General features: G+C 54.2%; 4 protein-coding genes across 16 annotated transcripts in view; 2 read left to right on the top strand and 2 right to left on the bottom strand.

The window, feature by feature from the left end:
- The window catches only part of LOC121301272 (protein unc-13 homolog A-like), a 39,912-nt gene extending 39,217 nt beyond the window's left edge, over positions 1 to 695 (bottom strand). For all 12 annotated transcript variants that reach the window (XM_041230473.1, XM_041230475.1, XM_041230469.1 and 9 more), the window contains exon 1: positions 447 to 695. In XM_041230473.1, the coding sequence (XP_041086407.1) occupies positions 447 to 468 (22 nt within the window). In that variant the 5' untranslated portion in view covers positions 469 to 695. The remainder of the gene's footprint in view (positions 1 to 446) is intronic.
- The window catches only part of LOC121301280 (RNA polymerase II elongation factor ELL-like), a 794,007-nt gene that overhangs the window by 739,349 nt on the left and 39,590 nt on the right, over positions 1 to 15,068 (top strand). The window lies entirely within an intron of this gene.
- On the bottom strand, positions 4,940 to 8,323 carry LOC121301458 (SWI/SNF-related matrix-associated actin-dependent regulator of chromatin subfamily E member 1-related-like). Its single transcript, XM_041230880.1, has 9 exons — positions 8,249 to 8,323; positions 7,748 to 7,808; positions 7,429 to 7,540; positions 7,045 to 7,248; positions 6,348 to 6,468; positions 6,032 to 6,084; positions 5,830 to 5,905; positions 5,075 to 5,286; positions 4,940 to 4,978 (listed from the first exon to the last, which is right to left on the bottom strand). The coding sequence occupies exons 2-9, from the start codon at positions 7,783 to 7,785 to the stop codon at positions 4,940 to 4,942; spliced, it is 855 nt and encodes a 284-aa protein (XP_041086814.1). The 5' UTR covers positions 7,786 to 7,808; positions 8,249 to 8,323.
- LOC121301282 (BTB/POZ domain-containing protein 2-like) lies at positions 9,403 to 14,701 on the top strand. Of its 2 annotated transcripts, XM_041230521.1 has the most exons (9): positions 9,462 to 10,018; positions 10,705 to 10,824; positions 11,106 to 11,262; positions 11,365 to 11,470; positions 11,643 to 11,840; positions 12,135 to 12,327; positions 13,039 to 13,126; positions 13,235 to 13,381; positions 13,537 to 14,701. In XM_041230521.1, exons 1-9 carry the CDS (start codon positions 9,477 to 9,479, stop codon positions 13,696 to 13,698), a joined length of 1,713 nt encoding a protein of 570 aa, XP_041086455.1. In that variant the 5' UTR covers positions 9,462 to 9,476; the 3' UTR covers positions 13,699 to 14,701. The 2 variants fall into 2 exon arrangements, with proteins under 2 accessions (XP_041086456.1, XP_041086455.1); XM_041230522.1 differs by lacking the exon at positions 13,537 to 14,701 and having other exon boundaries at positions 9,403 to 10,018; positions 12,135 to 12,283; positions 13,235 to 13,345.

The following is a 15,068-nucleotide window of genomic DNA, read 5'->3' as shown; positions in this document are numbered from 1 at the left end:
ATAATAATAATCATAATAATAATAATAATAATAATAGTAGCAGCATCAGCGTTTAAACACACCCACAGCAGATCACTGGAGTCACATTGATTACGGAGATGATTCGCAGCGTTCATATATTTCAATGCACATTTCAAAGCATCTCTCAATGCAGGCGTCACCCGCTCCTATGAGCCCAGACCGCTGTGACAGTGAGTGTTTGCAATAGCGCGATGCTGCTGCTTCTGTGCAAGAGCCAGCCGAGCAACAATGTGCAGCAGCAAACCCCTCTTCCAACAGCTTCAAAAAGACCGTGTCACAAATAAATACAAATCACAATTCAAAGAAGCCAGAGCACGCAACAGACATCCCGCCTGCCTCCCTGCCTCCCTGCCTCCCTGCCTGCCTGCCTGCCTGCCTGCCTGCCGCCCTCACTCGACAAACCGCACGGTAGTGTTTCTGCTTACCGCCGACACAGAGCAGGGACATGGCTGGCTCTCTCCGCGCTGGTTCTTCTCTTTGGAGATGCTGTGTGTGTGTTTTTTAATGTATTATAATTTGTAATTGTTTTTCAGTGACGTGGTGCCAGCCGGTACACTCGCTCCCTCGGCTCGGCTCGGCTCGGCTCGGCTCCGCTCAGCTCGCCTCACTACAACGCACAGCCATTTTGTTTCAGCACCAGGCGTTGAGGACAGCTCCTGACGTCACGCCGCGCTGATGAGAGGCAGCAGACCTGGAAAAAAAGACACCTGACTGCCTGGAACCGGGGACCGGGCAGGGAGCGGGGAGGGAGGGGAGGAGAGGGGAGAGGGGAGGAGAGGGGAGGAGAGGGGAGCGGGAAGGAGAGGGGAGGAGAGGGAGGGGAGGAGAGGGGGGATCCTCGTCCCCTCTGGAACCGCCCTCTCCCCTCCCCTCCTCCTCCCCCTCGCCCCTCAGATTCCCCTCTCAGGGGAGAAGGGTAGCTTCCCTCCTCTCCCCGGTCCCCTCGCCCCTGAGGGAGGGGATCACACGTGTTCTAATGGATCGCCCTCTTGGGTAGAGTGAGCGGGAGTGAGAGGACGATGGTACAAGCCCGGCGTCGGGGAGGAGGGGGAGGGGGAGGAGAGGGGGAGAGGGGGGGGAGGAGAGGAGAGAGGGAGGAGAGGAGAGGAGGGAGGGAGGAGAGGGGGAGGAGAGGGGGAGAGGAGAGAGGGGAGAGAGGAGGAGAGGTGGAGGAGGGGAGAGAGAGAGAGAGGGGAGGGGGAGGAGGAGAGGGGAGGAGAGGAGGAGGAGGGGGAGGGGGGGGGAGAGGGGGGGAGAGGGGAGGAGAGGAGAGGGGGAGGAGAGGGGAGAGGGGAGGAGAGGGGAGGAGAGGGGAGAGGGGAGGAGAGGGGAGAGGGGGGGAGAGGGGAGGAGAGGGGAGGGGAGGGGAGGGGAGAGGGAGGAGAGGGAGGAGAGAGCGCGCCCCCGCCTTCTCCCTAGCCCCCTCGCTGGCTCCCCTCTTCTGCCCCCCTTCTCCCCTCCTCGCCCCTCCTCTCCCCGCCTCTCCCCTCTCCCCCCCCCCTCGCCCCTCCTGTCCCCCCTCTCCCCTCCTCTCCATCCTTCCCCTCTCCCCGCCTTCCCCTTCCTCGCCCACTCTGTGGGCCCCTCCGTGACTCGCGCCTCGGAGAGAGAGAGGGAGAGGAGAGGAGAGAGAGGGGAGGAGAGAGGGGAGGAGAGGGGAGGAGAGGGGAGAGAGGAGGAGAGGGGGGAGGAGAGAGGGAGAGAGGGGGAGAGGAGGGGGAGGGGAGAGAGAGGGGGGGGAGGGAGAGGGAGGGGAGGGGAGGAGAGGGGAGAGAGGAGGAGAGGGAGAGGGGGGAAGGAGAGGGGAGAGGGAGGAGAGGGGGGGGGAGGGGGGGAGGGGGGAGAGGGGAGAGGGGAGAGAGAGGGGAGGAGGGGGGAGAGGAGAGAGGGGAGAGAGGGGGAGGAGAGGGGACCTCTCCCCCTCGCCCCTCCTCTCCCCTTCTCGCCCTCTCGGGGGGGAGAGAGTGGAGGGGAGGGAGGAGAGGGGAGGAGAGGGGAGCAGGGAGGGAAGCGGGGAGAGGGGAGAGGGGAGAGGGGAGCGGGCAGGGGCTTCCTAAAGGCACAACGAATCTTTTCCTGCGCCGACCGGTCCAACCCCTTTGGCTAAAACAGCCATACTTCAAAGCTGGGTGCTCGTTAAGAGCTGTTGAGCGAAAACTCCCATTCAGCTTTGATCAGTTAACGAAGGGATTCGGCCCCGATTAGAGGCTGCATTGCTTCACTTAAGCTGCGACAGGATGGAACACGTGTCCGGCTAGTTCCAACGGCAGCCCCAGGGTTCCGGCCAGAACGCCGGCATGAACACGCGTTCTGTACCCCGCTGCGTTTGTTAGTATCTTATCAGGGGTCTCTTGATAAACGCTTGCATCATCGTGCTAAACTATGCACGTTGTTTTTTCGTCTTTTTAACAGCATCAGGGAACCCTCGTTTTTTTAGGTTTTTTTTTTTTTTGAGTGCACGGTTTAGCGGTGACTCACCCCGGCTAATCAATCTCCCAGCTCCGGACTCACCGCTGAGGGTTTCCGCAAAGCACATTAATATGTATCTCAGGAGCGCACTGACTGGCAACCCTGCGAGTTCCGCTGCGTGAGTCACGCCCTGCTCCGGGGAGGAGAGCGGCTTCTCCACAGTGTCAGGACCGCATTCAAACAGCGCTCCTTCGCGAGTCCCGTCCCGACAACCCCCCCGAACACAACCCACACCGAGCCTCAGACACTTATACACACAAAACTTTATTATTAACACCCAAACAGCAAATACAGAGGCTTGATTAGAACAATGACATCAACTACTGTTTTACCTGTTTGATTGCTGTGCTGCGTGTGCTTGATTGTTGTGTTGCTGTGTGTGTTGTGGGTGCTTGATTGCTGTGTTGTGTGTGTTTGATTGCTGTGCTGTGTGTGTTTGATTGCTGTGCTGTGTGTGTTTGATTGCTGTGCTGTGTGTGTTCGATTGTTGTGTTGCTGTGTGTGTTGTGCGTGTTTGATTGCTGTGCTGTGTGTGTTCGATTGTTGTGTTGCTGTGTGTGTTGTGTGTGTTTGATTGCTGTGCTGTATGTGCTTGATTGTTGTGTTGCTGTGTGTGTGTGTGTGTGTTTGATGTGCTGTATAGCTACGATTGTTGTGTTGGCAGTTGCACAACACAAACTGCCGACTGTTATGTGCTTAACTAACGTCAACACATGTGTGTGTGTGTGTGTGTGTGTGTGTGTGTGTGGTTGTTCAAATACACCGAGTCACACGACTTCACAACATTCTGATCACTGAAAATCTAAAACACATTTCAGCATCTCATTCTTTCTTTTGCTAAGGCTTTCATTAATGCATAAAGAAATAACAGAAAAGTAATAATATCTATATCTATATATCGCCTGCATTTCTAACAGTTTTCATTCCTAATACCTGTGGCTGAGTCTAAATGACATGATTGAAAATTATAGATATTTTGTAAGCTAACCAGCTCCAGAGAGACCAGTTACCCAAAGCTTAAAAATGCTTCTCTTTCACCTGTATTCACTCTGAGAACACTGTCCTGCAGCAGTGACTGGAAAGACTGTGAGAGAGGACAGCTACAGCACTCTGAGAACACTGTCCTGCAACAGTGACCAGGGACTGTGAGGGAGGACAGCTACAGCACTCTGAGAACAGTGTCCTGCAGCTGTGAGTAGAGGGACTGTGAGGGAGGACAGCTACAGCACTCTGAGAACAGTGTCCTGCAACAGTGACCAGGGACTGTGAGGGAGGACAGCTACAGCACTCTGAGAACAGTGTCCTGCAGCTGTGAGTAGAGGGACTGTGAGGGAGGACAGCTACAGCACTCTGAGCTCCGTGGCGTGCGCTGCAGCAGTCTGGGGGAAGGGGCAGTCTGATTGGGGGCGATGAGTCTCGAGTGTGTCTGCTCAGTGAGGGGGGTAGTGTCTGCAGCTCACAGGTTCTCACTGTAGAGAGGAGAGAGAGGAGAGAGAGAGAGAGAAAGAATGTTAAGCGTAAATCACAATGTTTGCTGGAAAGTCATTTTCCACTAATTTCGCTTTTATTACAAAAATTTACAAAATATACACACCGCAACATTTCGTCTAATTACTCCTTTCAGCTTATATACAGTTTACAACTGCAAATACATTTGTTGCCAGAAACATGTTCACCGTGAGATACTGTGCAGTAAATACATCAATCCCTCACTCAGCTTAAATCTTGTGTTTAATGATCATTCCCAACAGCTCCTGAAGAACTCCTGCCTGCAGCTGCTGCCCTGTGCAAAGTGGGGAAAGGGCGCCACCTTGTGTTTAATAAGCAAAACTGAAGTTTTACTCCAGCCCGCACTCAGCTCCTCAACTTTCAAGGCCCCCTTGTGCCAGTGCTGTGCTACTGCAGCCTCCGCCTGCTTTAAGTTGAGGGCCCTCTGCTGGCAGCCCCACAGCACAGCACTTTGGACTTCTCAATAAATCCCCACACAGCCCTGTAAACAACACCCTCGCCTGCCTCACTGCTTCCTAACCAGCTCCTGCAAACCAGCACAGCAACGTGAGCCGGAAGAGCAACAGGGAAGAGCAAGCACTTTCTCAGGGTGAGAGGAGAGCGAGGCGAGGGGAGCGTGCATGCAGGGTTACCTGCCGAGAGGAGAGCGAGGCGAGGGGAGCGTGCATGCAGGGTTACCTGCCGAGAGGAGAGCGAGGCGAGGGGAGCGTGCATGCAGGGTTACCTGTCCAGGTGGCTGATGATATCCTTTATCTTGGTGACGAGTCTCTTGTACTCCAGTGGGCTGCTCTCGATGACACTGATGAGGCGGGTCATGTAGGAGTCCAGCGTGCCGGGGGTGGGAGTCTCGCCAGAACCTGGGGGGGCGGAGGCAGCATGAGGTCATCATCATCATCATCATCATCATCATCATGATGACACACAGACACGTACAGTGCTCCTAAAGACTTTGCAAAGACTCTTGTGTGGTTTTATTATACTGAAACACACAGATGCTTTGACACAATCTGAAAGAGACACACACACACACACACACAGACAGAGAGAGAGAGAGAGAGAGATAGAGAGAGAGTACCTGGCAGTCCCCTGAGAGGCTGCTGCTCAGGGCCTGTCGAATGGCCCCCAGGTGTTTCTGCAGGACCTGTGTCTCCCGCTCGTCCTGTGCCAGCTCCGCCTCCAGCCTCTCTTTGGCGCTGTGCATGTCCTCGATGTGCTTCTGCAGCACAGAGTTCTGCTCCTCGAACTCCACGTTCGCCTTGCGCAGCCTGCGGAGCTCCGACTCGCGAGCTACAGAGAGGATCAAACAGAGAGAGAGACGGGGTCACAGCCTGCTGGGCTCCGAGTCGCGAGCTACAGAGAGGATCAAACAGAGAGAGAGAGATGGGGTCACAGCCTGCTGGGCTCTGACTCGCGAGCTACAGAGAGGATCAAACAGAGAGAGAGACGGGGTCACAGCCTGCTGGGCTCTGACTCGCGAGCTACAGAGAGGATCAAACAGAGAGAGAGACGGGGTCACAGCCTGCTGGGCTCCGAGTCACGAGCTACAGAGAGGATCAAACAGAGAGAGAGACGGGGTCACAGCCTGCTGGGCTCCGAGTCGCGAGCTACAGAGAGGATCAAACAGAGAGAGAGACGGGGTCACAGCCTGCTGGGCTCCGAGTCGCGAGCTACAGAGAGGATCAAACAGAGAGAGAGAGATGGGGTCACAGCCTGCTGGGCTCTGACTCGCGAGCTACAGAGAGGATCAAACAGAGAGAGAGACGGGGTCACAGCCTGCTGGGCTGGAGAGGAGGGGTTCTGCCATCAGTCTGGATCTGGGTTCAGCCTCACCTTTGTTCTGGTCCAGGAACTCCTCAGTGAAGATGGGAACATCGAACTTTGAGAAGCGGTCCGACAGGTCACCACTCTGGAAGAGAAGAGAGGAGGAATTCACTGACCTGTTCAATCACATCTTTAGCAATCGTTACCCCCCGGCCTCCCTCCCTCCCTCTCTCTTGCCACCCCCACGCCTCCCTCCCTCCCTCCTGCTCACCTTGATCCCCAGCCCGGTTCCAGCAGCGTTGATGATCACAGAGGGCGGCTCCTCTGGAAATGCAAAAGCAAAATAAATAAACTGCGCTGAGGGTAGTGGAGGGGGCAGGGAGCAGGGTGCAGGCAGGGTGCAGGGGTAGTGGAGCAGGGGCAGGGAGCAGGGTGCAGGGGTAGTGGAGGGGGCAGGGAGCAGGGTGCAGGGTGCAGGGGTAGTGGAGGGGGCAGGGAGCAGGGTGCAGGGTGCAGGGGTAGTGGAGGGGGCAGGGAGCAGGGTGCAGGGTGCAGGGGTAGTGGAGGGGGTAGGGCATCAGGCTGACCTTTCTTGATCTTCTTGTCCTGGATCTGGTCGCTGCTCAGACGGAAGGCCTCGCTCTGCTGGTACTCCTTCAGCTCCCTCATGTACTGCTGCTTCTCCTTCTCAGCCTCATCCAGGAAGCGCTGCTCAGAGACGCAGGCACACGCAGGGTTAACACAGAGACACAGACACACGCGGGATTAACACAGACACACGCGGGGTTAACACAGAGACACAGACACACGCGGGGTTAACACAGACACACGCGGGATTAACACAGACACACGCAGGGTTAACACAGAGACACAGACACACGCGGGATTAACACAGACACACGCAGGGTTAACACAGAGACACAGACACACGCGGGGTTAACACAGACACACGCGGGATTAACACAGACACACGCAGGGTTAACACAGACACACGCGGGGTTAACACAGAGACACAGACACACGCAGGGTTAACACAGACACATGCAGGGTTAACACAGACACACGCACGCGGGGTAAACACAGAGACACAGACACACGCGGGGTTAACACAGAGACACAGACACACGCGGGGTTAACACAGACACACGCGGGGTTAACACAGACACACGCAGGGTTAACACAGAGACACAGACACATGCGGGGTTAACACAGAGACACAGACACACGCAGGGTTAACACAGAGACGCAGACACACAGACACTCTGCCTCCTCTCCTCCCCTCACCTGCTTGTCGGACACGTCCAGCCGGCTCCACTCGGCCCCCAGTCTCTTGGTGATCTCTGGGAAGGGCAGCTCGGGGTGCTGGCTGCGGATCTGCTCCCGCCTCTCGTTCAGGAAGCGCACGTACCCCGTCACCGGAGCCTTCGGCCCGTTCGGCAAAACCTTCTTCCTCTTCTTCCCCTTCGGCCAGCCGCGCTTCTTCACTGGCTGAGAGGGAGACGTGTGATAAGGCTGCGCCTCTCGGAGATACGTCCCCAAAACAACAGCTTTTATACACTACAGAAATGAGTAAGAGCGGGGCAGCGAGAGTGAGAGCGACAGAGTGTGCAAGTGAGGGAGCGGGTGAGAGAGACACAGACAGACGGTGTCACAGAGAGCTGTACTGACCTCGTCTGCACTCCCTGCGGATCGCTCTGCAGGCTGTGGTCCTCGAGGAGGCCCCTCTCTCTGCTCCAGCTTCACTCCCCCGTTCAGAGCCTGGCTCCGCGCAGGCTGGGCCCTGCAACACAGCATGAGGTGTCTGGTGCATTCTCACTGCACTGCACTGCACTGCACTGCACTGCCTCAAACCCAGCCACACAATGAAGCTCTGGCTTTGCACCGGGGTGCAGAGAGACCACAGACCTTCTAATAAAGAAGCCCCTTGTGCAGAACCAAACACCAGACAAGGTCCAAAACAAAGCCAAAAACATCTCGTCATACTCACGCGGGGCCCACATTCTGATTCTTAGTGTTCTGTGACATCACTGCACGGCGGCGGAGTCCCTCTGCAGAAAAAACGACGTCACATCGTGACACGCAGCAGACACGGGTGCAGCACTCATCAATACACATCCAATCACAAAAACAAAGGTTCGGCTAGAACCGTTCGCGTTTAGGAAGATATTTGGATGTTTGTTTGTTTTGTGGTGTGTATGTTTTCAGCAAAAACTTATGTTTTTGTTTTTTTCAAATAATAAAAAAGTTGTATGTTCTAATGCACTGAAGCGTTTTGTTTTAATTAGAGTCTCTAGTTTATTACACTGTAACATCAACTAGGAACCTGCCCGCCTTTTCAAAGGTAAAATGATTCGCATTTTCCGGGGTTTGAATCGTGCATACACGCCAGGTCAATCAACGCCACACTCGATGCGCACAAATCAATCGTGGTTGAAACATGAAGCATGTTTAATTAAACGCTTTTAAACGAGACATCTCTCTTAATTACCTCTCGCAGAAACCCCTCTTCCAGCAAGCCTCTCAACCACCCTTCAGCGAAACAGGGGTGCAGGGTCTCTGGACGCTGATTGGCTCCTCTAGGGAATGCCACGTTCTGAATGGTCCGTTCCCTCCCAATTAAAAGAACAGTACGTAAAAACACAACGTTTCCTGTGATTTAATTGGTTGGATGTGGAAAAAGAAATACGCTCTTCTGACCTATCAAACAGTTGGCTTTTAGGTTCAACTTTTTTTTTTTTTTTTTTTTTTCCAAGGGGGAGAGTTTTAACCAATCGGCTCTAGGGAATTGTTTTTGTGCATCGCGCTATAGCACCACCCCGTCCCAATGTTTAAAATGTTATATATGACCCAGGTGAGTACCTACTTACCGGCCCTAATGTATTTAGCGAGTACAGTGCAGCAGAAATTAAAGGTAATCGAGGCATGTAATACGATGCATAGACACAGCATTGAAATTTAATACAATGCATGGACACAGCATTGCAATTTAATACAATGCATGGACACAGCATTGCAATTTAATACAATGCATGGACACAGCATTGAAATTTAATACAATGCATGGACACAGCATTGAAATTTAATACAATGCATGGACACAGCATTGCAATTTAATACAATGCATGGACACAGCATTGCAATTTAATACAATGCATGGACACAGCATTGAAATTTAATACAATGCATGGACACAGCATTGAAATTTAATACAATGCATGGACACAGCATTGAAATTTAATACAATGCATGGACACAGCATTGAAATTTAATACAATGCATGGACACAGCATTGAAATTTAATACAATGCATGGACACAGCATTGAAATTTAGTTTTTTTTAATAGTATTTTTATTAAGTGCTGACATATTATTCAATTTAATATAAACATGCATTTAAAGAGGTCTGAATTCCGCATTCCTGTAAGGCCAAATGTACCATTGTTATTATCTGTAAAAACACACAGTCCATACACAGTCCAACCCAGGACAGGCGATGTAAACAGTTTACAGAAATTAAAACAATAATAATAAGAACACTATAAACAGATTTCATTTATTCATTCAGAGTTCATTTATTTTGTATTTGCACCAGGGGCGCGTGATTTGACCAGCTGATACACGCAGCCTCAAAACATGACGTCACGATTGCGAGATCAGCGTCACACACGCACAACACGGTGGATGAAGACCCACAATAAAATAAACACAATAAATGAATGCATTTCTGCAGCTGTCCGCCCCGGCGCTATAATAAGCACCCCCCCGCCTCCCCCCCCGTGTTCAGCCTCTCTCATGCGGTGCTGCTCGCGTCTCCTAAAAACAAAATGGCTTCGGGAGGGAGCGGCGGCGCGCCGTGTCTCAGCATCTCCATCCCGGGACCCCTCGGCAACGTCCTCCCCAGCAACAGCGCCCAGGCTTCGGCCACCAGCACCGGGGGAGCCGCGCCGGCGGCGGTGGCGGGGGGGTCCGGGCGCGCCACTAACTTCAACCCGCAGCCGGGCCCGGTCGGAGGCAGCAGCAGCGGAGACGCAGTTGCGGCTAACCCGGTGACAGTGGCCTCTAGTCCCCCCCAGCCGGCGGGGGCCGCCGGGGTGGAGGCGGCCTCAGTGCTCGTTTACCGAGAGCCCGTCTACAATTGGCAGGCCACCAAAAGCACGGTGAAGGAGAGGTTCGCGTTCCTCTTCGGTAACGAGGTGCTCAGTGACGTGCACTTTCTGGTAGGAAAGGGGATGGGAGTGCAGAGGATACCTGCGCACAGGTGAGCTCGGACCCTGGGGGGAGCGGGGCAGGCACCGGCACGCAGGGCTGGAGAGAGGCCAGCTGCGCTTTTCGTGATAATAATAACGGGCCACACAGCAGACACTGTAAGAGACGGGTGGGCAGTGGAGCCGATCGAGTCAGGACTAGGGGTGCTGGTTAATGTGTTCGTTGGCTCCGCTGTGTAGGGGTCTGATTACTGTGTTCGTTTGCTAGCTGTGGCGTTGTACCCTGCAGAGTGCCTGGCAGTATTTCAAATTTCATTAAAACTCGGACTCTGTCTTTTATTTTAAGCTTAGCTGATAAATACCAATGTGTAAATAATATTGAATGCAATCAGTGTAAACTGGGTTTACTGAATCTGGGCATAGAGGTAACAGGAATTATTATTATTTTGGGGGGGGGGTTGCTGAAACATTTCTGGAATCCGACTGCCACTGCGCACGCTCTTTCTTTCTCTCTGTCTCTCTCTGAATACAATCTTGGCAGCGCTGCCAATACAGTGTGCCTGTCTGTGTTTAAATCAGCGCAGTCTTCTCTTTCCTGTCGCTCTATTGTATTGCATGCCGCAATGCGATGGCATTTTCAGGTCTAAGTTTTTAAGCCCTGGCTGGGTACCCCTGTATTTGCGTACCCCTCTACCCTGCGTTTGTGTAACCCTGTGCCCGTGTCTCTGCCCTGTTCCAGGTTTGTGCTGGCAGTGGGCAGTGCTGTGTTCGATGCCATGTTCAATGGGGGAATGGCGACAACATCCACTGAGATCGAGCTGCCAGACGTGGAGCCAGCAGCCTTCCTCGCCCTGCTCAAGTGAGACCCCCCCTGCACCCCAACACACCGCACCCCTAACCCCTAATACTTAATGCACTCTAAACTAACCGAACCCTGAGCTTGCTTGATCCTGCACCACAAACTCGTATTAAAAGCAGTTTCCTGGCTGGGCTCCCTGGTTCTAGGTGTGTGTGTTCTCCCCCCTGCTCGCAGGTTCCTGGCTGGGCTCCCTGGTTCTAGGTGTGTGTGTGTTCTCTCTCCCACTCTCAGGTTCATGCCTGGGCTCCCTGGTTCTAGGTGTGTTCTCTCCCCACTCGCAGGTTCCTGTACTCGGACGAGGTGCAGATCGGGCCGGAGACGGTGATGACCACGCTGTACACTGCTAAGAAGTACGCAGTGCCGGCGCTGGAGGCCCACTGCGTGGAGTTCTTGAAGAAGAACCTGAGAGCCGACAACGCCTTCATGCTGCTCACACAGGTGAGGGGGGTGGGGGGAGTGAAGGGCGTGTTGTGTGTTGTGTGTCTCAGTTGTGTTGTGTGTCTCAGTTGTGCTGTGTATTGTGTCTCTCTCTTGCTCCAGGCCCGGTTGTTTGACGAGCCCCAGCTGGCCAGTCTCTGTCTGGAGAACATCGACAAGAACACGTCCGACGCCATCAACGCAGAGGGCTTTACAGACATCGACCTGGGTGAGAGCTCAGCCAGTCCCTTCACTCGTACCCTGAGCCGCACTGCTGTGCTCCTCCGCTCGCACCCGGAGCCGCACTGCTGTGCTCCTCCGCTCGCACCCGGAGCCTCACTGCTGTCCTCCTCGCTCGCACACTGCTTCTCACAGTAAGCTCTTTCCTGCCTCTCTCTCAGACACGCTGATGGCGGTGCTGGAGCGGGACACGCTGGGTATTCGGGAGGTGCGTCTCTTCACGGCGGTGAGCCGCTGGTCGGACTCTGAGTCCCAGAGGCAGCAGCTGCAGCCGAGCCCAGAGAACAAGCGGCGTGTCCTGGGCAAGGCGCTGCCCCTCATCCGCTTCCCACTCATGACCATCGAGGAGTTCGCTGCAGGTGCGGGGCGTGAGTGTTGATTGTGGGGATGTATTGAGTGTGGGGTTTGTGTTTAAGTCCACTCTTAAGTTTAGTTTCCAATACTACAGCTAACAGGAATGACAATAAGTCTTCCTTTGCATAGCAGTTCAGTCCATTCCTGGTTTTACTACGAGTCAGATAAGACACCTGGGCTTGATACCCCTGCGCTGTGGCTAATTCAGCAGCAGCAGCAGCAGCGCAGTATTGTGAAGCAGTCTGGACTACACGCTGTGCAGTGCCTGTGTGACACGGTTCCTCCCTCCCGCCCCCCAGGCCCGGCTCAGTCTGGTATTCTGACGGACAGGGAGGTGGTCAGTCTCTTCCTGCACTTCACGGTGAATCCGAAGCCACGCGTGGAGTTCATCGACCGGCCGCGGTGCTGCCTGAGGGGGAAGGAGTGCAGCATCAACCGCTTCCAGCAGGTGGAGAGCCGCTGGGGGTACAGCGGGACGAGCGACCGCATCCGGTAACTCGCTGAGAGCCGCTGGGGGTGCAGCGGGACGAGCGACCGCATCCGGTAACTCGCTGAGAGCCGCTGGGGGTGCAGCGGGACGAGCGACCGCATCCGGTAACTCGCTGAGAGCCGCTGGGGGTGCAGCGGGACGAGCGACCGCATCCGGTAACTCGCTGAGAGCCGCTGGGGGTGCAGCGGGACGAGCGACCGCATCCGGTAACTCGCTGAGAGCCGCTGGGGGTGCAGCGGGACGAGCGGCCGCATCCGGTAACTCGCTGAGAGCCGCTGGGGGTGCAGGGGGACGAGCGGCCGCATCCGGTAACTCGCTGAGAGCCGCTGGGGGTGCAGGGGGACGAGCGGCCGCATCCGGTAACTCGCTGAGAGCCGCTGGGGGTGCAGGGGGACGAGCGGCCGCATCCGCTAACTCGCTCCGCTAACTTGGAGAGCCGCTGGGGGTGCAGGGGGACGAGCGGCCGCATCCGCTAACTTGCTGAGAGCCGCTGGGGGTGCAGGGGGACGAGCGGCCGCATCCGGTAACTCGCTGAGAGCCGCTGAGCCGTACGCTGTGATACACGCTGATACACACACTGCACTGCACCATACACTCTGATATACACTGTACCACACACTGTGATGCACACTGATACACACAGCACCATACACTGTGATACACACTGCACTGCACCACACACTCGCTCATGTTACCCCTTTCTATCCCGGCAGGTTCTCTGTGAATCGCAGGATATTCGTGGTTGGGTTCGGCCTGTATGGATCGATCCACGGGCCCACGGACTACCAGGTCAACATCCAGGTAATGGGAGTGAAGCGTGTCTGTGATGGGCGGGGGGGGGGGGGTGGGGGCGGGGGTGGGGGCGTCGGTCTGCACTGACCCCTGTTGTGATTCCCCTCGCTGTTCCAGATCATCCACACGGACAGTAACACAGCTCTGGGTCAGAACGACACGGGCTTCAGCTGCGACGGCACGGCCAGCACCTTCCGCGTGATGTTCAAGGAGCCGGTCGAGATCCTGCCCAACGTCAACTACACCGCCTGCGCCACGCTCAAGGTACCAGCACCAGGGGGAGTTAGAGAGACAGGGGGTAACTACACAGGGAGCAAGGGAGCTAAAGCAGGCAAGGGAGTAAACTACACCGACAGCTCTGTGTGGTTCTGACCCAGGGCCCGGGCTCTGGTTCTGATGTGTCTGTGGTTCTGTCACAGGGCCCGGACTCTCACTATGGTACGAAGGGGCTGCGGAAGGTGATCCACGAGGCCTCCACCACCGGGACCAAGACCTGCTTCACATTCTGCTACGCGGCTGGGAACAACAACGGAACCTCTGTGGAGGATGGGCAGATACCAGAGTTCATCTTCTACACGTAGACACAGAGAGACTGACAGGGGCTGAGGGGAGAGACTGAGAGGAGAGAGTGGCTGGGGGGAGAGAGAGTGGGCAAGATACCAGAGTTCATCTTCTACACGTACACTGAGAGGGACTTGGAAGAGAGACAGTTTTCACATGAGGGGAGAGATGAGTGTTGCACCCTCATGGTTTCCAGCAGCATTCCATAAACACACGCCTGCATCTCTGCATGCATCATCTTATTGACCCTGGGGATTTCGGCGAGTTCCCCTGCCCCCCCCCCCCCTTTGCATCTGGCCGTTGCTGTCGTGTAAGGAAATGGTCCTGGGCAGTCTTGCTGTTCCACATCACTAACATTTATATAACAAAACTAAACAAAAAGCCTGCGGCTTCCTAAGCAGTGTTCTCTCTGGAGCTTTGCTTGTCCAGCCGGTGTGCGTCCCTGCAAAGCTTCCCATTGCTGCTCTGGCATATCCCTGTCAGTTTCGAAAGAAGAGTTATACTGTGCTTTGTGAAATGTGGCTGCTGTGCTGAATACGAAACTAGTGCGGTGGTCAGCTTCCAGTGAAATACCAGCACAGTGAACCTGGAACAGCTCAAACGCTTCTGTCTTGCGAGGGGAGTCCGGGTCTGTGTTGGTAACATCTCCTAAGTGATTGAACTGAACTGGTACAGGTGCACCCCTAGAGGGACGAGGTGGTGGAACCCCAGAGATTAGAGAGTTTATAGCAGCATGTCATTTTTTTTAAATCAATAAGAATGTATCAGCAATTTCAATGTGGACCAAAATCCATCAGCACTTTGTGTGGGGGGGGGGGGAATTGATACTGTACTGGTAATGTAAACCAAATTGTAAAATAAAAAAAATATATAAACCACAGAGCCACCAAAAGTACTGAAGACTATCATGAACGAATGTAAAAATCATTAATATGATCAATGTGTTGAAGTTAACGTGTCTGTAGTTTGCATCTGCTTTGTGAGTTTAAGATCTGTACATACACATTAAAAATAGAAACTATACATGGTGCCTCTGCTTTTTATTATTAGAGATGGCTCTTAATCGCTTCCAAAAATCTGACACCCCACTTCTTTCCCTTTTCATGCATTAAATCTTGAAAACAGCTTAAAAAAAAAAATCTGCTTGTGAGGCAATCATGCATTTGCATCCCCCTATGAAGCCTAGGAAGTTTGGTCTTCCCAGGAGGCTGCTGTGCATGAAATGGTTAAATCTGTGCAACACACTCATTCACAAAACGCAGCCACGACTGTGCCCAATATTGAAGCAATAGAGCAGCATGCCCTGCTAGGGTAATTGTTTAATACCTAGCATTAGTTTTCCTGCCATTTCACATTGATAAGCTTGTGCAGGAAAGTGCCAATGTGGAAG

This window comes from Polyodon spathula, chromosome 27 (genome assembly GCF_017654505.1).
Source record: "Polyodon spathula isolate WHYD16114869_AA chromosome 27, ASM1765450v1, whole genome shotgun sequence".
Classification (NCBI taxonomy): Eukaryota; Metazoa; Chordata; class Actinopteri; order Acipenseriformes; family Polyodontidae; genus Polyodon; species Polyodon spathula.
This window is presented reverse-complemented; position numbering and strand designations above follow the sequence as displayed.